This window comes from Bombus huntii, chromosome 3, assembly GCF_024542735.1.
Source record: "Bombus huntii isolate Logan2020A chromosome 3, iyBomHunt1.1, whole genome shotgun sequence".
Lineage (NCBI taxonomy): Eukaryota > Metazoa > Arthropoda > Insecta > Hymenoptera > Apidae > Bombus > Bombus huntii.
The window spans coordinates 18550613-18575962 of record NC_066240.1 but is presented as its reverse complement, the minus strand read 5'-3'; the positions used below and the strand labels follow the sequence as shown (position 1 = coordinate 18575962).

The window sequence follows — 25350 nt, the reverse complement described above, 5'->3', positions numbered from 1 at the left end:
TTACTTATTTTCGTGAATTTCTTTATCGTTGATTGACAGAGAATTAAGCGAGCAAATTTTAGAAAATTTGAGAAAAATAGTTGATCGGCATAGCTCCTAAAAATCACGTTTCAAACGTCACGTCATTGGTCCTAATAAAAACAAAATTGCCCGAGCGGTTTGAAAGCATCGGAATAGACCGAGTTCCTCGTATTGTTCTACGTAAGTGCAGAATATTCCAAAAATTTCAGAACGTGATAAATGTTATTTGTAACACAGTTTGCTCTGCCATAGAATATCGATTGACAGGAAACGGGTCGATCTATTTTATGCTTGGAGCATGATGAGGATAAAATTCGCAAGTACTGGCTATTAAAATCAATATTCATATGTATGCATATCGAATGAGCAGCTATAAATTGCAAAAGATGCTACGAGAAAAATTGGGAAATTTTATAAAAACGCACAAATCGCAAGATACTTTCGCGTAGTAATGTATGTAACGTAATGTGAAATATTCTTTGCTATCCGGTGCTATTACGAACTCGACTGTAATTTTCTAAGATCGAAGAATAACGTGTTTTTGCGATACTTCTGATTTATCTGCCGATACGACAATACGATGTACAATCATACGCACAATACGCATGAAATTTCGTACTTACTCTTAATTAAATTAAATTAAATTAAATTAAATTAAATTAAATTAAAACGAGGATATGAAAATAATTAGCGAAAACCAATGGAAGACAAATATCATGAAAATAATATTATGAAATATCGACAGGCGATGATTTAATAAATGTGGAAAATTAATTTGCCACAGTTACATTTAATGAAACATCTTTTATCGTGCAAATTGCAATTGGACTGCGATTAAAAATAACAACAAACAAACAGATCAAGCGATTCGAGCGAAGAAAATATATCTTAGTCGTATCAAAGTCAATGAATATGAGAGAATAATGGTCTAACGAAGCGAATAATAAAAAGGAACTAAACAAAATTATCAACTCGAAGCTTCTTGCTACGAGCTCACAGTTCAATCAGAATCTACTTATTTCACAAAGGATTGTAAGACTTGGTATCGCGTTAAAAAGCAAGGAAGAACAAGAATTACGTGACTTTGATATTTCCTTTGCATTTCTGGCCGCAGAAAAAACGAAGGTATTTCCATTACGGAGCTGCCTTCGTGAAAGCAAACATTCGCGTGTACATTAGGAAAAGGAAAGCTAAGTATTGTTCCATTTTCACCTCGTCATGGTAACAATGCCAGAGTGTTGCATTTTTAATTGCCTTTTATTTACCTTTTCCTTCAAAGTTCACCAGCTAGCTTCACTTTAAAGTTCAGGCTAACGTTTCAACAAGTTGCTGATTGTCACGGAACAACCATATTATATCCAAGCATTACGCGCGATCGCGTGCTTTTAAGAAGTTACATCACAAATGACGAATCTTTCGAACAGTTTCAATTTCGTTACGTACATACGGATGCCGTTGTAAAGTGATACTCTTCTCTATGAATTGCAATAGCGTACGTGATACTGGTAATAGTATTCCTGTTCTTTTTTTTTTTTTTTTTTTTTAATATTTCACATTCACAATTTGTCCAATTTGGACATTTGATAGAATTTTTTAGCTGTTTGATTATCATGTGGGTGGCTACCCCCAGTGGGGTACCATCTTCGTGTTTGTTAGGTTATATCCTTGATGAGTAGTATTCCTGTTGGAAAACATTTTCGTTCCGCTCCAACTTCTATTTCAAGTTCTCGTTGCTCGATTGCTTTTCACGCTTCTTCTCGTGTCGAATTTATCTGCTGATTAAAGAGCCGATTAAAAAACATATTTTTGCATATTACACGCACGTGGATTCTTTCAAATTGTTGAGGTTATTAGATGTATAAAGAGAGAAACGCGTGGATAAATTGCAAGGTAGAAAATATATTTTAATACAGAAGTGTAAGTATAAGTAGGAATATAATTTGTGCTGGTCCAGATCCGCACGCTAGTGTCACGTAAAATTGATACTTGAAGTGTAAGAGTCGTATCCCAACTATTAATTTTCTTTTATCGAACTTTATTATAAATTTTGGCACTTACAATAATAGAATAACACTTGTGGCGGATCGGTACCAACAGGACGCCGACAGGTCGAGGCATCAACGCGGTCGTAACATTTCCCGGGCGATCCTTGGGTACCAACCGCCAACGCCAGAGGGCTACTACAGCGACAACGAGTCTGTCTGTCTCGCTAGCGGTCGAATATACGCTGTCACGATATAAATACCGCACCTAGCGAGACTCCCTCTACGTCTAAGGCAGAGACTACCGGATATAGCCTTACTGACGAGTCCACCGGTAGTCTCGGGACGAAACGCGAATGCTCTTTTCACCTGACAGGGACTCTTAACACCAAACACTGAACCAGAGAAAGGAGTTGTACGAGAACAGTGACTAGAACAAGAATTGCCCGAGTTGGGTGAAGTCTCGGTTTATATACGTTTTGGTTTGAGGATGTTGAGGAGGCTCGGTGTAGGGTTATGATGTGGAAAAGTGTCCAAAGATCGGGGGTCGATATCCTATTTCTGATGTGGACTAAGATGCGTCACAGCCTTGGTGTATGCTATGATGGTAAGGTGGTGATGTGTCCAAAGAATTCCGAAGATCGGGGGTTGATGTCTTATCTCTGATGTAAGTTGAGATCTGATTGATGTCACACTAGCAGTGTTACCCTATGACTGAAAGCCCCGAAGCCAACGTCGCCTCTCAACTGTCTATGGTCTGCCTTCGTCCCAGTCTTTTGTCTATACGCTGTCGATGGCTTCGGTACTTGAGAAAACTAAAAAGACCGGACGTAGAGTTTTCTTAAAAGTAGTAACCGCTTCAACAAAAATTAGCCAATTTGTTGCGTAATAAAGGGCGATGGAAACGAAAAACCAATAAATACATTTCCATTAAGATAAGATAAGTTGAAGCACTTTTACGTGAACGTAATTCGAGCTGCGTCTCTTCAAAGGGATGCTATTCGATCGTTCCAAACGATCCGAAACTGATTACAAATGTAAATAGCATATGGAATGTCAGGTTAACAAGGTGCACGACAACCTAGCTAAGCTGTTTATTTACTCGTAAAGAAAGTCGTTTGCAAGAAAGGCAAATTTCCAAGCAAGAAAAGTCATCATTACGCGAGGTCGAGTGTGCGACGTAATGTTGAAATAACGCAGTCGCCATAGTATCCTCTTGCGTTTACGACGCTTTTCTATAGCTTCGCTCTTTCGTTATATTTTACCTCGAGCATCGACCGTCTCGCCCGTTAATTTTATTCTTTTCCGTGAACCTCTTCTCTAAATTTCAAGTCGCTCTCCGCATTCCATCGAGTTAAAACGTCAATGATTCCACCCCGGTCGCGGCAACGCGTTCGTTTCGCACGATAAGACGGTGAAAAAGTTTCCGCTTGTCGTTCCCCTTAACTTTCACGTAGCCGTTTTTGCGATACTTGAACGTTGTGCAAGTGCGGAACGGTTTCAGCGAGTTCTTCTTTAAAAATTTACCGTGTCTTGGGAAATGCCAAGAGAAATGAGAGATGCATGACGAGACACATCGTAGGTGGTAATTTCTTCGTTGAAACGGAGTGGCCTTTTCTTTTTAATGAACGCGATTTTTGAACGTTGTTGAGTGATTCTCTTTACAAAACCTCGCAACGATAATTATAAATTACGCACGTACACATGCAAGACGTGGAGTTTCGTTCGGCCTACCCAAACATTTCCCCACAAATATTTGTCGGATTTCATTGGATCCGCGAAACGAACGCGTAACGTGAAAACACGAAAGGCACAGACGCTGTAGTGGCGATGAATAATTGAAAGGGCGAGGAATAAATTGCATATATTTCGTTCGAAATTAAAATTAAGCCGCTGAAACAATTTGTATTCGTAAAGGCCTCGTTTCGCGTCGCGTCTCACCGATAGAATGAAATATTTCAATAGCCGAACAGCAGACTACTCGTCCACCTGTCTGCAACGCGTTTTAACGTCTACTTTGAAATCACTTAACCATTTTCGACGTTCGTTATATTCGTCTCCTTGTGTGTGTCGTTGCGATACTGCCCTATTAATATCGACGCGATATTGGGTTTTAGTCTATTCCACTGTAAAGTATTCCATCACTCCGTTCAACTACTATTTCTATACTTGAAATCCACTTTATTTCTCTTATCGTATTACTCTTTTTTTCATTTCGTCGGAACAATAGCAATATACCGCTGTTATATCGTAAGCAAAGAGGATTTCATGACGTAAACTGCTTTCGGTAATCACAGAGTTATTTTAGATTTCGAATCTCGTCTGATTACGAGTTTTGGAAAATGTTCTTTTAGCCATCCATTTATCGAAGAGAGATGCTCGCGGGGGTAAAATAGTACGAATAATATAAACATACGCGAGATATCGAAATTTCTCGCACTCGCTGATATATAGCGAAATACAAACGTTACGTGCCCATTTCTGGTTTTGAGCGATACACGCATAAAGGTTTAGAGCATCGTATAATATCTACTCTTGGGGAATTTGCATCGATTGATGTACGAATCCTGGAATATTTATGAATTTGCATATTTCGCGTTTAATGGGAAATTTAGAACGAGCTATGAATACATTCTTTTTTATCTTATGTTTCAAATAGGATCCGATATCAGATTGAAATATTTATTTGTGTTGCGAGCGACAAATATCATCGAATGTAAATAGGATAGTTCTTATTAGAAACAACGCGAACACTCACGTTTAATATCGTAATTTAATATCGTCTTCTATCTTTGAAGAAAATAATTCTCTACAAAAAAAGCGTCAAATAAAGGCAGCCTTCTTAGACACGCGTGCTCGACAAAGTTTCAATTTTATAAACTCCTTTAGAAATTTCATACTTCTTTTACGTGCTGAAAAACTCCACCTACTTTACTTTTATCTACTTTTATTTTCCTGCTTGGAAGATAACGCCACTTGTATAATATAATCTGTCATGAATCTGTTCTACTTAACGGGATTTATTTGAACGCTTAATTATACATAAAACGAATTACACGACCAGTTCTCTTTGAAAAGTAAACGCAAGTTATACGTAAAATACAAGGAATCGGATTTCTACTCTTCGTTTGGATATCCTGTTCATCGAACGAACGTCTTTGGACGACTGAAAGGACCAGGAGACACTATCGTCAGATCTCGTGAGAGTTTCATCTCTGAAAACAACCCTCTACCGATCGATTCTCTTTTGTGCAACGACCAACTCGCATTCTCATCATTGCGGTGGTTTAACAATGCTCGGAAGGAACCTAGAAAGAACTAAGAAAATGCTCGCGTTACATATGCAAATAACGACCGGTTTTACGAGGGAATCCCAGCTGGCGATCGTTGCAAGATCGAGTCGTTAACAATTTGTCTCTTAACCATTTCTCGCTTCTCTCTCTGGATAATTTCATTTACCGTCATACTTCTGATTCTAATATTTTTAACATTCAAACTTCACACATGGATGGACAGGAGGTATTTGAATTTGAAATTTGGAGAATTTTTAATACTTTGAAGTTTTCAGTATTTCTCGCAATGATACGTAATAGAGAGATTTTGATAATTAAATTTAGTAAATTTTCAACCATAGCGAAACTGTGTGTTTGTTTATGTTTCTTACGAAACATATCGCATACGAGAAAACGATACAGGTAAATACGCGAACATAATAGTTTATGCAACGTAATATTATAATTCAAAGGTCCTGTAATTTGTTACGCATTAATTCGGATTCTCTAGAATTCTTGTACACCTGCTGCTCGTATTTTCAGCTTTTTGCACGTATCAAAATTTCGTGCAACTTTGAAATTTTAACTATGAAAATCCAACAGCTTGTATCGTTGTTGCCTGCTATGGTAATTCTGGCCCCTTTGTTTCGGCCCACCCATTGTTAATTGTTCTGGTTCAGTAGTTTCATGAGATATATCCCTATAAAGACCGGGTTACTTGGTCCTTGTAAACGTCACCATAATAGCACCCTTAGTGGGTTTATGCAATAAGGATGCTGACATTCGATTATATCTCTGATACAACTTACTGCTAATGAAGCTGCTGTTGTCGACGAAAGAGAATTCGTTATATCGAGCTCACTCGACCTTTGATGAACTATTAAAACGAATTTCATAATCAATTGGCATTAAATGGATTAAATGGATTGCTCGCTAGGCGAGTGTCTACAGGATGAGCGATAAAGATATTTGCAAAACAGTAAAACACACGACATGTTAATCTTGCTCTTGGTATTTACCTCGAAGATAATATAAATTATACAAATGACACATGGTATTAGGTCGTTGGAAAAGTTTCTTTCGTTTTACGAGGAAATAATGGATGTGTAGCGGTGCACGAGCTAGAGGACAATTCGAAGCGTGTTGTTGTTTTGTCTCGGAGCATCAACATCGTTAGGACATACATAATGTAATAATAAATAAACTCCTGGGCAGTATAAATAAACGAACGCGATCGCAAGGTGGTCAGTTTCTCAGTCTGAGTCTCGAACGATTTTATTAGCGATCAGTGCACAGTCTTTAGCGAATCAGTTAGTACCGAGCGTCTCAACAAACATTCTCTGTATTTATTAATTATTTGAATATATTTGACGGTTTCGACATCGAGTTATCTCGTTATTTAACCCACACGACCAACCATCCTCTACGGATGCACAACATTTTCCGTTTTATATTATTTTATCGAATTACCTATGATCGATTTTGTTCTATCAAAATAAAGATCACAACGTTCGACAGATTAGGTTTCGTGTTTCTATAAAGATGCGTCGTTGTAAAAGACGTGTCTGCAAAAGAAAGACACTTTTCGGACAGCCTAATAGTATCAAACATAGGTACTGTAAACACGATATTTCGATCATCCAAGACAGAACTGGAGAAACAAATTATTTACAGAGCATAACCCTATGAATAAATGAAGACAACTAAACTACTGCACTGTAACCCGTATTAATCAAAAGTTTAGGAAACAACTGAAATCGCCACTGGGACGAGGAATGCAACCAAGTGTCATCCGACGCGATACGAGTAACCTCGAGGACAAATGACCGGAAAGATCAGCCGAACATCGAGAAACTACGGTAGCCAGAGTCCAAGAGCCGAGCAAAACGACCTGGTCTACCTCTTACAACTCTAACATCCACGACCTCGGAAACAATAGGTCCAACCTAGGTTACCAAAAAGCTATAGAGACCTAGCATTCGTTATATATATGTACACGAAGATCAAAGGAATCGACCGAGACTGTAACTTGGCAAAAGATACGATTGGAAACACAGCAACACGGAAATACCAGTTTTTCTGTTCTTGAGACTACGGAATTTTATCAGAATAACCGTTAGAATCGCAGACCTCGATACATACAACGTCTTAGCTCGAGAAATGTGGTTCTAGTAACCTCGATATCTATGACAGGGGCTGATCCTTACAAATCCCAAGTGGTATGTTGACCTACAATAGTGTGCATCGAGTTTCTCGACCTCGAAATTATAGATGTCAAGGTTCTTCGATACTAGAGCGATCTAGATCAGCTTTTCCAACCTTGTAATGGCAGATCTATAGACGATACAAGACCTGGATGATTTAGACGAGGTTCCTTGTGCGTCATTAGACGTTTGTATCATTGTTCTGCGTTAACGTTCCGATGTATCACGGGTCTGCGATCATGAATATTGGATTCCCGCGTCGTAGTCTGTTATATTCCTCTTTCTGATTGCTTCGCTCGAATCTATGAGAACCGTAAGCTGATATCTGGCAGTACGGGGCTCTTACGACACGTCTTGCAGCTTGGAAATAGCTGGTAATAGGTCCATAGACATCGTGACACCATTGTCATCAAAATTGTACGATCTTATAGAAATCTGTTTCCGCGTGATTATAAATATTGGGCTTATCGCACCTAAGGTGGCTAGAGACTGTTCTTTCGATGGCAAGATGATTCGTCTAGTGCCCTTTGATCTCCAAGTTATATACGTCGAAAACTATTGATCTTGGCGTGGCCTATCCCAAGATCCTCGTTTTGCCAACGTTCCGGATCTTGTTGCTTGTTTCTAGGATGTTGCGAATCACGCCTCTCGCTTCGTCTATGGAAATGTGGTTTTCCAACCACTTGTTGTGTACTATTTCGCTATGATTCCCTATCGTCACATTTGTGGATGTCGAAGTAATACGTATTCACCGTGGGAAACGCTATCCATCATCAAAGCTATCGTCCGAGTTGGAAATTTGGTTTGAGTTATTCGCAGCTGTAAGAAATGATCAAGGTTGAAGTACCTTTTCGAAGTTACTGTTTCTGTAAATTTGTAATTGATCTTTCCACTATTAGATACTTTAAGTGTAAATTAATCTGTTTTATAAAATTATCGTGTTTCTTCGTATCAAACTTTCTTTGATTCATTGGTAACGATTGATCGTAATAATTCATTAATTTCATCAATCTCTTGTCTTTGGAATTTACCGTCTTTTATTCTCCTCGATTGCAAAATATTTTTCATACACCGTCGACAGTTTTTTATTCTTATAAACTTACGAGTATCTATGTTCTTTTGCTATTCGCACGTGCGATGTATTGGTACGCTATATCTGTCTCTAAAGCGCATTCAATTTGTCCGAGTTTCGGTAACATTTACTTTTGCATGGAAGCATAGTTATGCGGTTTTGTCTGCAGAGTGCTTTATCAAACAAAATGTATTTGCAACAGTAATCTAACCGCTGTATACACACCGATGGTTTATGCCAGCAATTCCAATTGTCAGATAAGCAGCCAACTTTTTTTAACAATTATTCTTGTCGCAACGTACGCGGATTCGCCTCGTATGCAAAAGTTTAAACAAATCTGAATTCATGTTAATTAGGACCTCATCCCGAATATTTTTTCTCATTTCGTTAATAACAATTATTGAGATATGTATAATTTTATGTGTTAGACCAGGTTAGATGCGTAGTAGTGATACTTGTACGTGAATATCAGTGTGTGGAAGTATTTTTGTGCGCGACGTCTCGAAAACAAATGAATGTAAACTGTTGTTCAATCGGTTAACCCCTTAACCTACAACTACGGGCATAGCCCGTAGTAGATGATCGAACCAAACGTAAATATTACGGGCATAGCCCGTGGTACGGTGATCGGGCCAAATATAATATACAGAGTGGTTGGCAACTGGTGGTACAAGCGGAAAGGGGATAATTCTACGCGAAAAAAGAAGCCGAAAATATAGAATAAAAATTTTTCGCTCGAAGCTTTGTTTTCGAGAAAATCGACTTTGAATTTTCGCTCGGTACGCGTGCACTTTATCGCGTCTCGTTATAACGGATCTCACTGTAGATCGTTGTCTCGATGGAAAAATTAAAAAAAAAAATTTTTTTATTTTATATTTTTGACTTCTTTTTCGCGTAGAATCACCCCCTTTCAGCTTGTACCACCAGTTACCAACCACCCTGTATAATAGCTTGCTTACGTTTTCGACCCAAAATTCTCGAACGTAAATCGTAGGTTAAGGGATTAACAATCTGATATGGAAGAAGATGAGACGCGTGCAAGTGTGTATCGATGAATATCTTTGACATCGCTTAACAAATAAATATATAACTATTCTAATATGAATTCTAAGTGTAAATTTAGTGTTTCTATGCCATTATTTCGGCTATTAGATCCAAAATTCTCAACAACAATATTCTGCTATTTCGTTATTAACGTGCCTACGATATTCGAGTCTCTTCGTTAAGAAAATCCCAAATTTATTATTCTCGTTGGCAATTTTATTTTATGTCTGACATAATTAGACGTTTGATTTCATCTGTCTCGTAAAACAACATTAACTAGCCTATTTACCGTTTTGTTTCCTGACTACGGAAGGGTTCCACCGTTGCTTAAGCCCCGTTTTCACGATTTCCCTCGCAGGGAGCGAACCTCGTCATAAATATCGTTACGAAACGAGCTTCCCAGAGCGTACTCCGTTCTCAAATCCGAAAAGACCACAAGCCGTTACTCGGACTAAAATCTTTTAAAGTCTCACGTACTACGTTTCTATTACATGTACACATGCGCTTGTTTATTGTTCCGTCGTATTTGCGTTTTCATCGCAGGAACCGTGCCAAGGAGGGATTTTATCGCATTCCGAGAAGATAATGTCGGCGGATTTTGTCGCGACTCATGGAAGGATACTTATCGCGCGTCCTGATTCTTAATAATTCAGAGTCGCTGTTTCGCGAGTTATCCGCCTGTATTAACAGCTTTCTTTAAATCGAGAAAAACGGAGACTACAAATGACGATTATTTTGTAACTTCTCACGGAAGAAGATAATTTTTGTTTCGATGGAACGCAATGATTTTACCGGATCTTGAAAGGATGTTTCAAAGGATGAAATTATTAGAAAATATTGGTACGTGATAAAATATTTTTCGGATAACCAGTGACCATTATCGATGAATTTTATAATCGAGATGATCCTGATCGTTAGAGAAGAATAAGCTTCACTTTCCAAGAAAAGATTGAACTCCATCGATCTTCGATATTTCTCGGAATAACAAATTTCCGCTATCGGCGGATTCGCTAACGCTGCCAAGTTTTTCAATCTTCGCTAGTTTTAGAATGTTCTCCCTGCTTTCTTCAAATATATTCGAAAAGTTCTCGCGTGTCTTCGATCTTCAAAACTCGAATCAACGAATTGCGACACGTGACGAGACTTCGGTATAAGCTCAACCAGTTTGCCATACTAATTTCCTCGAATTAACCTTTGAAGCATGAAGTTAATCAATGTAATTAGAACGGCTGTTGCTGGCTTGTTCTCGGGTCTCTCAACAATGCGTCAACGAAACAAGATTCTTCTGTGGACGCGAACACTGAAAATTATTCAAGACCTCTATATCTTCATTTTTCTCGTTACATCAACTATTACGCATGTGTGTTTATGCTGTCTGCTTTATTGCAACAAACGAGCTACACCAATGCTTTATCCCGCAAAGATTCTCGTATTACAGGAACAAAACAACTCCTAATTCGCGACGTTTCTCTTTCCATAAAATTTCTATCTTCTTACCTTCTTATTACGCTATTATTAAATCATAATTAACTTTTTTATTAATTGCATATCTGCGATAAACTGCGATAATCGTGATTTCTATACGCATCTTTTAATTGACTTCGAATTTCTTCGATGCGATTAAGATGGTCGAGTCTCGTTGCGACGTTACATATCGTAAAAGTTACGTTATAGCGAAAACAAATTCCGTAATAAGCGTTTGAAGAGGTTCGCGAGCCACTGTACGTCAGAATATAATTCTAGAATTCAATCTACAAAATTTCTTCAAGTTTCAATCTCGAAATTGGATTTCCAACGCTGCTTCCCTCACAATGCAATCCAAGAATTCGCAAATCACTCGACAGCACGTGCCAGATTTAAAGCTGCCCGTGAAACTGAACGAAGACGCAAGTTCGATCGAAGAAACGCGAAACTTCGTTAAAAGACGTCGCAATTCGATGCGTACGCTCGAAGAACGCGCAATGCACCGTTCCAGTTGCTTATGTAAGAACCACAAACTCTGCATTGCAAATGCATTTACTTTATTACGCGGACACAATAGTCCGGCTGCCTAACGATGCTAACCAGGCGCGCGCATATCTTAGGACGAAAACGGTGCGACGACTCGGTTGTTCGGCTGGAAAAGTCGCGGTTTCCCGTTTCCGACCACCACCGGTTACAGCGAAATCTCGTGCAAACTGGAAAACGTCATCGCGTATCCTAATTCCGTCCTTTAAGCCTGAATCTTATTTCCCTTATTTCCACTTCCTTTTCTCATCTTTTTCCTTATTTATCTCCATCCTCGTCCTAATCTTCTATTATTTCCTTTCTTAATCTCTTACCTTGAATATATTATTCTCTATTTTATTTAACTGAATTTCTATCTTCCATAATATCTTTCACTGTTAATTTTTCGTTTTCGTGCTTAGCGCAAATGTATGACACTGATCCGCCGTTGGTATTATTTTAATGCATTAATTTTAATGAAAATGGTTTCTGTATATGTGTATATATATATGTGTGTGTGTGTGTGTACGTGTGTATGAAATGTTGGTAGTTTACAGCTTCTAGCGTATTTCCATAATTGCTCAGCTTGAGAAGGGAAAGTTGCTTCCGCTGAAAGTTTTCAGCAACTATATGGAATGTTTATGAAACATTAAGCTCACTATTGTGCTAATTCCATTTCGTAATATTCGCCGTGTTGTTTATCCGCGGGAGTCACAAAAATTATATCCAAAACAATAATACATTTTCGATAACCGCCGCTGACCGCCTGAAAAGCTGAAAACCTGTGTTCGTTTGATTCGAATCATCCTAATTAGAAGTAGCATGGCACTTTGTAAAAAGTTTCACAGAGTTTCAAATTTTATGCAAACGCTTTTTACAACTTTGCATTTTGAATGGTTCTTTAACGACCTACTTTCTCAACAAGTGGGAGATTTTAAGCGGTATCGCGCCTTTCTCTGTCCACTTTTGATCGTTTCCCTGCTATTTCGTCGAACCTTTCCTTCTAATCGCCTCGCTCACTTATTTTTCTAGTTCTCAGTCAAGCGGTTCAAACGCTGCAAGCCTCTTTTCCATATTTCCTAAGCTCTCGCCACCTGTCTTTAAATTTCTGTCTCGGTTACACGCTGACCTCCTTTCTTTCTCCTCTATCAGCTTACGGCAGCGTTTACCGTTTGTCTAATTTCAACTCCACGTCACGTTCCCATTCCTTTTCCACTTGTAATCCCTTTTTTTCCCACCCAACTCTCTAATTGTCCCGTGTTTCCACCAGGAAAACGTGCACGCAGGCGTCCCACAGAGAACAGCTACGAGATCGGTTCCTTACTGCACATCTACAGCTTCACGCGTGTTATAAATTGCGAATTAACCTGGTCGATTTCTATCGATCGGCCGATTTACGTAGACAGAAAGTAACCGTTTGACGTGGCAAATAAAGAAATTCAATTAATAAAAAAGAAGGTTAATTATCAAATTTTCCTCCTACGAACCGTATAGTTACGTGCACTATGTCAGTTAAAAGTCAACCGTTAATTTACCTTCTATATCGTTCGATTGTTCTATAAATTAAAGCTTTCCATAATGTTTGTTATACTATCTATTATTTATTTAATAACGTCATTCCCTGTAACAGCAAAACGATACTTTACGTAATAAAGTAAATTATTTCAAAGAATACAAGTTAGTTAATGAAGGCAAAGCTGAGGAGAAACTTCTACATCGAAGTGATCCATCATCTTAAATTGGATATAGCAATTTAAAATGCAAAGTTTTCCGAAGAGAAAAATTTTCTTTGTTACGAGCAAGTGGTCGCGTGTATTAATACATGATAGTGGATTATAAATTGACATTAATTGCAAGAAACCGTGTCCGTAGCTGCTATATAAACGCCAAAGTGTGACCTATTTTAAGCAAGCAGTTACAATAAATTAAAAGTTACGAGCAGAAAGCAATATTGGAAAAGAAGCCTGTTATCGACATTCATTGCATACGTTGTCTACCCTTGCATTAAACTTTACCACATTTACTCTATAAGCATGCATTTCCGCCGTCTGTTTCTTCTATAAAAAGATAGCTCATCGGTCGTTTAATTTCGAAAAATATTTCTACGATAATCGATCAGCGACAAACTCTAAGAAAGGAAAAACGGAGAAACATCTTTTCTTACCACAAAGCGTTAATTAAAGCGTTATAACCAGCATGACTAATTACCGTTATATAGAAAAACGTTCTTTTACCTGTTTCATGTTACAGAGTTGTTAATTTTGTTTACCTCGTTGATGGGTGTTCTACACGGTAAAGAAAATTCAAATTTTTAATTAAATATTTTTCTACGAGTTTCAGCCACCATTCGATGGTCCATGTAAAATTTTTAAGCTCTTCGATGGCAAACAATTTAGTTCATATTTAAATCACGGTGGAAGGTTTCGCGTACTCCCGAACGAACAATATTTATTCGTGAAATTTATTCGGAAAAGAACGCTCAAACAGCGAATCGCGATTAATTTGTTTCGTCACGAAACGAACGAAGCGAAAGAGAATTCAACTCGCGTGTTTACGCCAACTTTCTCAATGGGAATCCCATTCAAGCGATACACGAAACTCGCGCGAAAAAGGTGGCGCGATCGCTATTCTCTTTCCCATCGCTTTTTCATTGTCCGGAAATCCACATTCCATCTAACGGTCCATCGTTCTGCAAACTGCAAATCGAATTGACATCGAACAGCGAACCCCTCGTACTTACGCAAACCATATTTTCCCCCGTTTCTGAAGCTTTCGCGCCTCTATGCGTGTTAATCCCAGAAATAAAACGCTTCGAGACACACGGACTTATTATACTGAGAATATAAATGACGGAATTTTGTGATAATTTCTGGAGAAACCTTTCAACTGTTACGAAAAAGTTTAATCGTAAAACTGTTATGCGTATATTGGGTTGGCAACTAAGTGATTGCGGATTTTGTCATTGGATAGTACTGACAAAATCCGCATTCGTTTAGTTTTCTTAAATACTTAGACGCCACTTGCACAACATTCCCAATAGAATCTGGCATACACCAAGGTAGTGTCCTCGGACCCCTGCTGTTCTCCATCTACACTGCCGATTTACCAATATCAACAGAGATAACAATAGCAACATTTGCTGACGACACAGCGCTATTAGCTTGCCACGCAGACCCGATAATTGCTTCATCCACTCTCCAGCGATGTCTCGACTCGATGGAAAAAAGTGGTTTCATAAATGGGGCTTCGAAATTAATGAAAAAAAATCCACGCATGTAACCTTCACGCTCGGAAAACAAACCTGCCCCCAGGTCACCATCAACGATACAACAATTCCTAGCAAGGATACAGTCGGATACCTGGGCATGACCCTGGACAGGAGATTAACCTGGAAAAATCACATCACAGACAAAACGAAGCAACTCAAGGACAAACTCAAAACATTCTATTTGGCTCACTGGCCGGCGCTCCAACCTAAGCACACAGAATAAAATTACCCTCTATAAGAGCGTAATAAAACCTGTCTGGACCTACGGAATCCAACTATGGGGAACAGCAAGTAATTCCAACATTGAAATACTTCAACGCTTCCAATCGAAAACGCTAAGATCCATTATAAATGCACCCTGGTATGTCACCAACGAACTAATACATCGCGACCTCAAGATACCAACAGTCAAAGAGGAAATGGCAAAATATAGCGACAGATAGAGCAAAAGAGTCAACAAACATCGAAACCCCCTAATTACTGGATTACTCGATACGTCGGACCAGATCCGCAGGCTGAAGTGACACTACCCGCTAGACCTAAACGCTAGATTCAATTAGTTATTTAAATTAAGTAATATTTACTTATTTATAATACTTACTTACAAATTATACTTATCTATAATAAGTATTAACTTATTATAAATATTTAGCCATGTCACTGCGCCACGCCAGAAAAAATTACTGAAAATTCTCAATGCGAGAATTGATTGTAAATATCAATAAATAAAAAAAAAAATTTAGTTTCCAACCCAATATTTGATGTTACCGTAAAATCGGTACATGGAACGAAAATTTTCTAAGTCTGTTTATTAAGATATGTACAATTTTGTGTGCTAGATTAGATTAGCCGCGTAGTTGTGACACACGTATATGAATATGAATGTATGTGTGTGCACAGCGTCTGGAAAAACAGACGAATGCAACTGTTTCGTTGGCAGTGTGGTATGGAAGATGCTGAGACAAAGAGAGTGCTGAGACGCGTGCAAATGTATATCGACGAAGATCCTTGAAATCGTTTCTTAAATAAATCTAAAACTATTTTAATATGAGTTCTAAGTGTAACCTTAGTGTTCCTTTACTTTTATTTCGGCGATTAAGATCCACAATTTTCAACACTGTTCCTTGAAATACGGCCGATACTGTCACTTTCCTATCCATTGGTGGAATCCAGTTAGAGGGCAAAAATATATAAAAAGACACGACGAGATATTTCGAAAAAAGACGAATGATGCGTGAAATAATACTTTGTATTTTATATCATGTATTACGCGTATCGTATATACAGCGAAGGATCAAATGTATTTAGTTTACGTACGCCGATCTTAAATTACGCTTTATCTCTCTCGTCATCCCTTCATTATCCTGCAACTGATCGGCGGATACTACTACATGAATGGCTGTCAGAAATTAGATCAAAGTGTTACAGTTTGGTTAGGATCACGACTGTGCGTGTCACGTTGTGGGTCTGTAACATGCCACATATTACTGGCCTCGTAATTGTAGCTTATGAGACGCTCATGTAACAGTTCCATCGCACATATCGTAGTACACGGTTTCTACCCGTACTCGGATGAAAACTAAGCTTCGAATAAAACGCTTTTGTTTCGTGTCTCGCATCTATTCTTTGTATAAATAGAAAATCGTCTCTCGGTTGCTTGTATTAGGTTGTCCGAAAAGTTCCTTTCGTTTTACAAGAAAGTAGTAGATGCACAATATTTTTTGTTTTATATTGCAGTATCGTGGACGAGGGACCTAGGGGGATGTTGTGCGAATTATAAACAAGCAGTTGCTGAGCGTGTGCATGGTGGGGCTTAAACAGAAGATATAAGACAAAGGACAAAGAGTTGCTAAGAGACGAGAAGCCAGAGAGTGCGGATCGCGTTGTCGAGATAGTGTTGTTAGCGGTGTTGAGAGAGAGTTGAATCTGTGTTGACGAGAGTTGTTAATTAATTATAATACGTTGTTACGATTACTTCGTGTTAAATAACCATTGTTTTCTGTTTAATCCATTTATTATTAATAAACTGATTAATTATAGTAGTTACGATACTACAATATTATTTTATCGAATTACGATCCATTTTGTAGTAATAGAATAAAATGGATCGTACATAAATCCATAAAATAATATAAAATAAAAAATATTGCGCATCTATTATTTCACGTATAGGGAAACTTTTGGGGCAACCTAATAAAATATTTTCCTACCGTATATATTCCAACTGCGTTGCTTTTATCATTTCATTTGTATGATATAATTAATTAAATCCGACTGTAATAAATTTCCAGTCATTCGAAGAACGCTTCGATGGAAAATAATTACAACACGAATACTACGAATTTTCGTAGCCATTGTAGATGAGAAAAATCCGATCAGCGGTAACAGCGCGTCAAATTCGAATACAACGTTCGAAACAGATACAACATAATACCCTTCTTAAATACTAGGACACCTGGTTTTACGTAAAATCGGACAGTTGGCATAAATAATTAAGGAAACCATCAATCCGCCGTGATTCACGTAACTTGCTTTCGAATAATAATGGTGCTATTCAACGACCGGCGACATTTAGTATCCTCGAACCGGTTGCTTGCTATTCTGATAGATACGCTTGTCCACCAAATGCAGATAGGAACGTGACATTTAGCCGCAGATATTTCGAGTCGGTGATATTTCAACGAAGAATAGATATATAATCGATGCCCACGACTAGACAGGTCGAGTGCGAAACGTCGTTCTAAGATAAGACGCGTTGTTAAGTTTTTAACCGGTTGCTCGCCTCGTTATTCTCGCACGCGGTTTTCACTCTGTTGACCTATTCAACGATCCCAAAAAAGATGTTCGAGCCAGTAATTAAACGGATGAAACTGCGCTTATCCCTATACATTTCTGAATTTTCTTCAACAGTCGAGACGCTTTTCGCGCGACTCATTACGTTGCCAAGCGGCTGTGTTCTTCGCATGCTTTTTCTTTCGCTCTCTCTTTCAGCTGGTCGAGACGAAGCGACAAAGATCGGCACGACGATTAAACGAAGTCTCGTCGCTTCAAAATTTCCCGGATAAATGCCAGTTAAACTTCACGTAGGAAACGTAAAACGTCTTTCAACTATCGTTCGCCAACGCTGTCCGGGATAATTCGCTTCGGTCTTGCCGTTGCACGGATCACACGAACGAGATGTGATTGAAAAGAATAACTGTACGGAAAATTTCAAAGGAACGTTCGTTTAACGCGATTCTACTTCCGGTGTATAAGCGCGAATTACATAAATGGCATTATATTAAGTATCGTTAACAGCTATAAGTAGCGCTGTTGAGGTTATTCGGTGTGTAAACAGAGAAAACACGTGGATAAATTGTAAGGTAGAAAATATATTTAAATAGAAGTGTAATAAGTAAAAATACAATTTGAGCTGGTCCAGATCCGCACGCTAGCTGTGTTACCTAATAACTGGAAAAACCCCGAAGCCAACGTCGCCTGTCTACTGTTTATGGCCTGACTTCGTCGCAGTCTTTTGTCTACACGCTATCGATGGCTTCAGTGCTTGAGAAAACTAAAAAAGACCAGATGTAGAGTTTTCTTAGAAGTGAACTTCAACAAGCGCCATATTGGATATCAACGCATATCAATCGCATGCAGATGAGGTGATTGATCGTACGGATTCTTCCCTTCGTTGCCCAGCGATATCCCCACTAGCGTGCGTTCGTGAGATGCACCACGGCGGCTAGCGCGTGCATGCTCTTTCGAGAATTCGCTGGAAGAAACGTGAGAATATGGATGGAACATTCTCGATGGGCACGTCGAGAAGCTACTAGAAGGTTCTGTGGCACATGTGACGCCACACAGACACCCACACAGGTCGCACTCATTACTGCATAGAGAGTAGGGTTCTAAACCTTTCCAAGGGCCATGGGTCACTAAGCCAGTCAGTCTGTGAATAACTAGCCAACTGTCTACATTCCAGAACACACACTTATAATTCTTGTAATAATTGTTTAATAAATATCAGATTATATTATTTCAACACAAACATTGTGTCTTCCACAGGTTATTAATCTTAATTCCGAGATTAAATTCTAACACGCCAATTATCCCATGTTATCCATGATTAATCACGGTCGCTGTCTCTATTGAGATATGTATAATTTTGCGTGCTAGACTAGATTAGCCGCGTAGTAGTGACGCACGTATGTGAATATGAGTGTATGCGTGCACAACGTCTGGAAAAACAGACGAATGCAACTGTTTCGTTGGCAGTGTGATATGGAAGATGCTGAGACGCGTATATCGACGAAGATCCAGGAAATCGTTTATTAAATAAATCTAAAACTATTTAATATGAATTCTAAGTGTACTCTTAGCGTTGCTTTACTTTTATTTCGGCGAAATTTATTTATGCTTCGGAGAAATTCAATCAAAATTTCCGTACGAGTCTCTCCGAAATTTAAGAAACCTGGAGACATCTACTTCGATATTCTGATCTTAAACGATCTTTATTTCTGCCTTTAATTTGTCTGCATTCCACGCGAGGAAAATATATCGCGTCCCTTCTTAAACATCAAACGCAGTACACCGTGCGCTCTTGTTCGAGTCAAGCAATGCAAACTAGATAAGAGCTTGGACTTGGCAGTCGACATATCGTAACTCGTAGTAAGTAAATAACAAAAAGTTATGCAATTCTATAAGCAACTTTTCAAACGATCGTAGGATATATCGATACTCCGGCTAATTTCTAACCTACGATCCCTTAAATTTAAGATTGCAAAGGATCCTTTGCCCTGCATCGAAATATCGGTAGACGCATTTACCCCTGAAACCCTGATCCTTTCTCGCAAACTTTCTCGCGAACGTGTCAAAGGAAGAATAGGTGTTTCTTGGTCGGCGAAATTCGCGTCGATCTTCGACCAAGTTGCACGGAGTTTCAACGATTTTTCGAGATGCCACGGGGATGAAAGGGATACGCCGACGACCTGGATGCTTGAATAGATCATTCTCGGTCGGGCTGCCGAATGTGCGGTGCATCGACGGATACTTCCATCTGTGTAGGGTGCATGCAATGGCGTGCATTCGTACTTTGATCACATCTCCGTTAGAATAGCTGCCGCCTCCTGCCGTCTCTCCCGTCCCTGTCCTCTGTTCGTCGCTTTACAAGCTTTGAATGATCGTGGCTTTTCGAAACGAGACTTTGACAGTATTTACGCGCTAGCGAAAAATCGTTTAGAATCGGCCGCTCGTGTCAAACGATGACGCGCTTGAAAAATTACTTGACCCAAAAGTTAATTTGTCGCGTTGATCGCGTCGTATCTAATGCATCACACTGACACGTGCAGTCGGATACAGATAGTGGAAATAGATATCGACGCAATTAAATACGAGCTGTTTAGAAAAATGTGAACGTTAGTTTCAATTAATCGGCAAATAATCTACGTACTGTAAGGATATAAAACTAAAAACGATAAATAAAACTAGCGCTGCTTCGATCGAACTTTATCGATGTCTGCTTCCATCGTCTGTCCCGCTGTATTTTCATTTTGGTCTCAGATTCACTCGACGATCAACATCCATACAGAGTGACTCGTGTCGCATCTTTACAGCAACAAGATTCGTTCAACCGTCGACACGAGCCTGTCTCGTAGCTGTAAACGTAACCGTAAATTCGATTCGAGATGCGGCAGCGAAATTGCATTCGTGTTCTCTAAGTACTGCACCGAGGAGCAGCTTATCTCGTATGGGATAGATCGTGCAGAAGCATGTGCGCGCAAGTAGATTGTCAGGGATTGCTGAAATTTTATACCGCGTTGCACGGTAAAGAGCGCAGTGGATTACACGCGAGAAGCTGGTGTTTTCCATTTGCATCTTGTGTAATTTTTCTTCGCTAACGAAATGCAAATTGACTGTCGGCTACAAATGTTTATTACGCGGATTAAATCGTACAACGAACCGACGTACCACGCGTATTACCGTTTCGTGAAAATATTCGTGAAAATCGTGTATCTCGCTCGACGATTGCATTTAATCCATCATTGCAGGCTTTCTGCCGATAATTCACGTTCATCTGGAGGGAATCGAGCCATAACTATGATCAATGAGAACCGAATCATACGCCAAACGCACTTCCATTCGCAATCCAAGTTATTATTGCATTCTCGACAACGTTATTACCAACTACGTATGATTGCCTGTGTTAATAGTTATCTGACTATGATAAAGCGTTCTATGACGTAATTCATCGGTAATCGCGCCTTTCGCTATCGCCATATTCATCGTTTCGATGAAACGTTCATTCTATTTCCGCTGTCGACGAAATTGCCAAATAAAATTGTTATTTCGACGAAAACTTGGGTCGTTTTGATATTATCAACACGTTCGCACGATCTGTTACTTTGCATCGTTTTATATGTTACGGTATTTAGTTTACGAGCAGATTTCGTTTGAACGTAACGCAGTGTCTGAAACGAATAGAGCAATTATACTTTGCGTGCCGATGTATCGAGTTTCGTATCAAATTTTACAAAATGAAAATATTCTAGTCTGACCTACATTTGTAAAATAATATTCCTATTGATCTGTACCGAAGCGGAAATTTACAGTTTTCATATCGATGCTTGATATATCGAACAAGCGTAACTCGTATTCGAGAAACCACAGATTGCGCGATCGATTAAATTAAACATGTGACAAGCGTTTGAAATATATATTTCCATTATCTTTTGGCCGTAGAATGCCATTTTTCCTTTTTTTTTCCTTTTTTTTTCGATAAACCGGAGCAACGGTAAAAAAAATTTGCATCACAAAGTTGCGGCAATTTTTATTTCGTAGATAGGGAATATTTTCGCAAACGAAAAACTGAATATTTCGTTATGCGCATAAATTTCGCCTGTTCTTTTACATATTTTACGCTGCGCAAATATCCGCGCTCTACTAATTATTCCAGCTCGTATTATTTCCATCCGTCTCTTATCTCGATTTTCCAGAAGTCGTAGAAAGTCTTCATCGTGTAAATATTGATCCTCCACTCATTCCGGAAAATGGACAAACTAGCGTCGTTGGTGATCCAACCGAGTTCCGAATTTTCCCGCAGTTCTCGACCAACAGACTCGCCTCGGTACCGTATCAACTTCCTTCGTCTATTAAGATCAGCTGGCAAAAATCTTGCAAACACGCAGATGGCAAATATCAATTTCCAAGCCGCTTTCTCCACAAAGTACATAAACTGCGCCGCTTTTGGCGGGAACGCGCATTCATCGGATATTCGCTTCCGCGAATTTTCCTTTAGACGTTGAAGAAACACCGCGATGGCTACCGCTGTTGGACTTTCAAGCCGCTGTTTGGATTTCAGAGACAGCAAAACGGCTGGGATTGGGTTTCCGTCGGTGGCCCGGTAAAATCAACAGACGCCGCGAAATATCAGAAGCTTCGGGGGATGCGAAAACCGGAGGACGATGTCGATGAGACCGGCCTGGGGGCCCAAGTTGTTTCTCGTGCTGGTGACGACCACGATCGTTATCGGCAATTATCAGCGACATCGCGAGAGGACTCATTTGCGCGAGCAGCTCGTTAACAGCCACAAAGTCACCAGGAACGTCACTCGATTAGAAGGTAAGTGCTATTTAAACGCGAGCAATCGCTCGATTCGATAATTCAGTTTCGGACTATTCATGTTCGTTCGATTCGTTCATCGAACGTACGTTAAATTTTAGAAATTCTGTCGGCTTCGATTTTCCAAACTTCCATTTTATGTGCACCAGTTGTATCACGCGTCTCTACGTAAGAATCTTGAAACTCGAAATCCACGTGTCTTCGATATAGCGATAGCTTCTAATTCGTTTTTTTCTTCTCTTTGTCTTTTAGAAATATCAATTCCAATTGTCGAGAATATTCGCGTACGATGGGAACTCTTGTCGCGAGCAGTCGCGATGTAGACGAGGTTTCCGCCAATTCTCTGTATTTGGACACGCAGAACTGATATTGTTACGAGCGAGAAAACGTGCGCCGAATACGCGTGTCAAAGCTACCTGGAAAATATTTCGCGAAGAAAACGACGCGTCGAGTAAAAACATCGCGCGAGCATAAAGCTAATCGTTTACAGACTCGTCGTTCTTTCGCAACTTCTTTCACGGCCTAATCCGGTACGGTTTCTTGTTCAGCGATTTCAGTTTGGAAAAAATTCGGGGCAAACAACCGCAGTTGTAAACCGTGGCGATCGAAGCGACAGAGGCAAATAAAAGGATCGTTATATAGACGATAAGTTGTTCGTTCATTTAAAGCACTACTAATTTTTCTGCGGTCGTAAGTGGAACGTATGCAAGCCAGCTATACTATTTTGAGTCGTACTTTCGAGACTTTTTTCTAACCGTGCAACAAAAAACGAGCCACGCAACGGGACTAAAAAAGCACGGCAACGTATGTTTTACGTCTTTCCAAGCATTTTGTTCTTTTACCGTTCTCAATTTACTTCCGACCGTAACAAGAAAAGGCAAACAGAAAACGAAGGCACAATTAAAACACGCCGAGTAAAATTTTGGATAATTTTCCTTTTGGAAATCATATCGTTCCTGTACGTAGATTGCTCTTTTCCTCGAACATACGACAGCGTCGTATTCGAGCTATATAGATCGTAGTATCGTAAACTATAACGACTTATTTAAAATGAATGGATTGTACGGATGTTGATTAATCCCTTAACCTACGAATCGTAAATATTACGATTAGCCCGTAATATTTACGTTTGGCCCGATCATCGTACTACGGACTATGCCCGTAGTTGTAGGTTAAGGGGTTAAACAGGAAACGATGGTTAGTAAACGTGAACTAAATACGATAACGTACTATGATTTAGACAACTCAATAGTTAATTTGCAACTCTCGTCACCACGGATCTGTGACAACAACCATACCCAAATCCACGTCATTCCATACTATCTGACAGTGAACCGTTAGGCTTTGACCTGACCTTTGCACGTGGCCCAACACTACACTTTCCCCGTTACGTAGGGCAATCAGGATCCTCTCCTTGCCCCTCAACATCCACAAACGCAACATATAAAAACTGCGAGCATTCGACCACGAGACTAGTCTTGTGTACAGTTTTGGCCGTGATTCGAACAACTATGTCAACTTCGCTACTTCAATGTAATATTATACTTGATCATTTTCGCGAATAAAAGCCTACAAAATTATAAAAGCACAGTCAAGTTAAGTCATTGCTCAGCTACTCCTTTTTTATCATTAACTTTACGTGACAGATCCAACGCTCTCTCTCTCTCTCTCTCTCTCACACACGCGGACCACACTCTCTCGACAACGCAAATCACACTCCCTGGCTTCTCCACTGACACTGATTGTTATTTCGTCTTTCTCCCTTAGCATCCTTTTGTCCCTTCGTCTTAGCCTCACCGTGCACGTGTTCCGCAACCGATCGTGGCCAGGATCACGTTGGCTTTTCTACGAAACTATTCAATCGAAGGACCGACGAACGTTAGTTTTTCTCACGTATGATGCTTCCCATTAGCAACTTTCTGTGCAGGGCGGCCAAGACCCTTCCTAGTCCAGCAACCCTCTTATTATTCGATCAGAAGCAACGTCTACTGCCCTCGTTTTCCTAACCAAAATTGTCATCAACAAATCCGATGGTCCCGTGCGCTAGACACACCCTCGCTAACTTTCCTCCGCCACAGCATCGTCACTGAACTTCGCTTATTCTTCATCTTTAGAATAGTCAACGTCTGTTTACCGGGTTTCTACCCTTGAATCGATCACTTGCGTAACTTATACATACGCATCGGCGTAATTATCTTCTTTACAAAGTTGTTGGTATAAACATTAATTTATACCTGTTAATTCAGTGTAAACTCGATCGAACCAGCCCTATTATCGTAACAGAAATAAGGGGGTCGATCAGTTCGTGGCGTCGATTATTTAATCGTAACGGGAATTTACGAGCCCCGTTGACGTGCTTCCTCGCGATCGCGTCTCTACGCGAATGGTCCAATAAACAGTTATAAAATACTTTTCTTCTATCGTCCTATAGCTTTAGCAAGTACAGTGAATTTTGCAAAATTCTATCTTCTTCATTATCAAACTAGTTACCGTTGTGCAAGGCTGTTTAATATTTATCGATACCGCCAACTCGTAACTCGTAACGTTTCAACGTGTTTAACGAAAGAAAAGTTCGATCGAAGGAAAGCTGCACGAAGACGAGTTGTTGTAATAAAAAAAAAAGGAATAGACAGTCGTAAAAGCAATTTCAGGATGTCGAGCGACACGTCGAAGACCGAACAGGAGCGGACATACAGCCAACTTTGATTTCTGGGTACGCGGCTAAAGTATCGAGCCACGATGAAAAACGAGTGGCAACGTCATGGCGCGTCGTTTTCCATGGCGTCGACGCCGTTCTGCGTCCGACGCGTACGTTCCGCCGCCTGATTCACGAGTTTATCAGTGACTTACCTGCGGGAAAATTCGCCGTCAGATTGTTTCGCGTTTCAGCCGCCAGACTGAG

At 39.6% G+C, this 25350-nt stretch overlaps 1 protein-coding gene across 1 annotated transcript in view; it reads left to right on the top strand.

Annotated features, from left to right (window-relative positions):
• LOC126864129 (zwei Ig domain protein zig-8-like) overlaps positions 1-25350 on the top strand; it is a 108914-nt gene that overhangs the window by 22383 nt on the left and 61181 nt on the right. Inside the window, exon 2 of the mRNA XM_050615122.1 lies at positions 22189-22448. Within this exon, the coding sequence (XP_050471079.1) occupies positions 22292-22448 (157 nt within the window). The 5' untranslated portion in view covers positions 22189-22291. The remainder of the gene's footprint in view (positions 1-22188; positions 22449-25350) is intronic.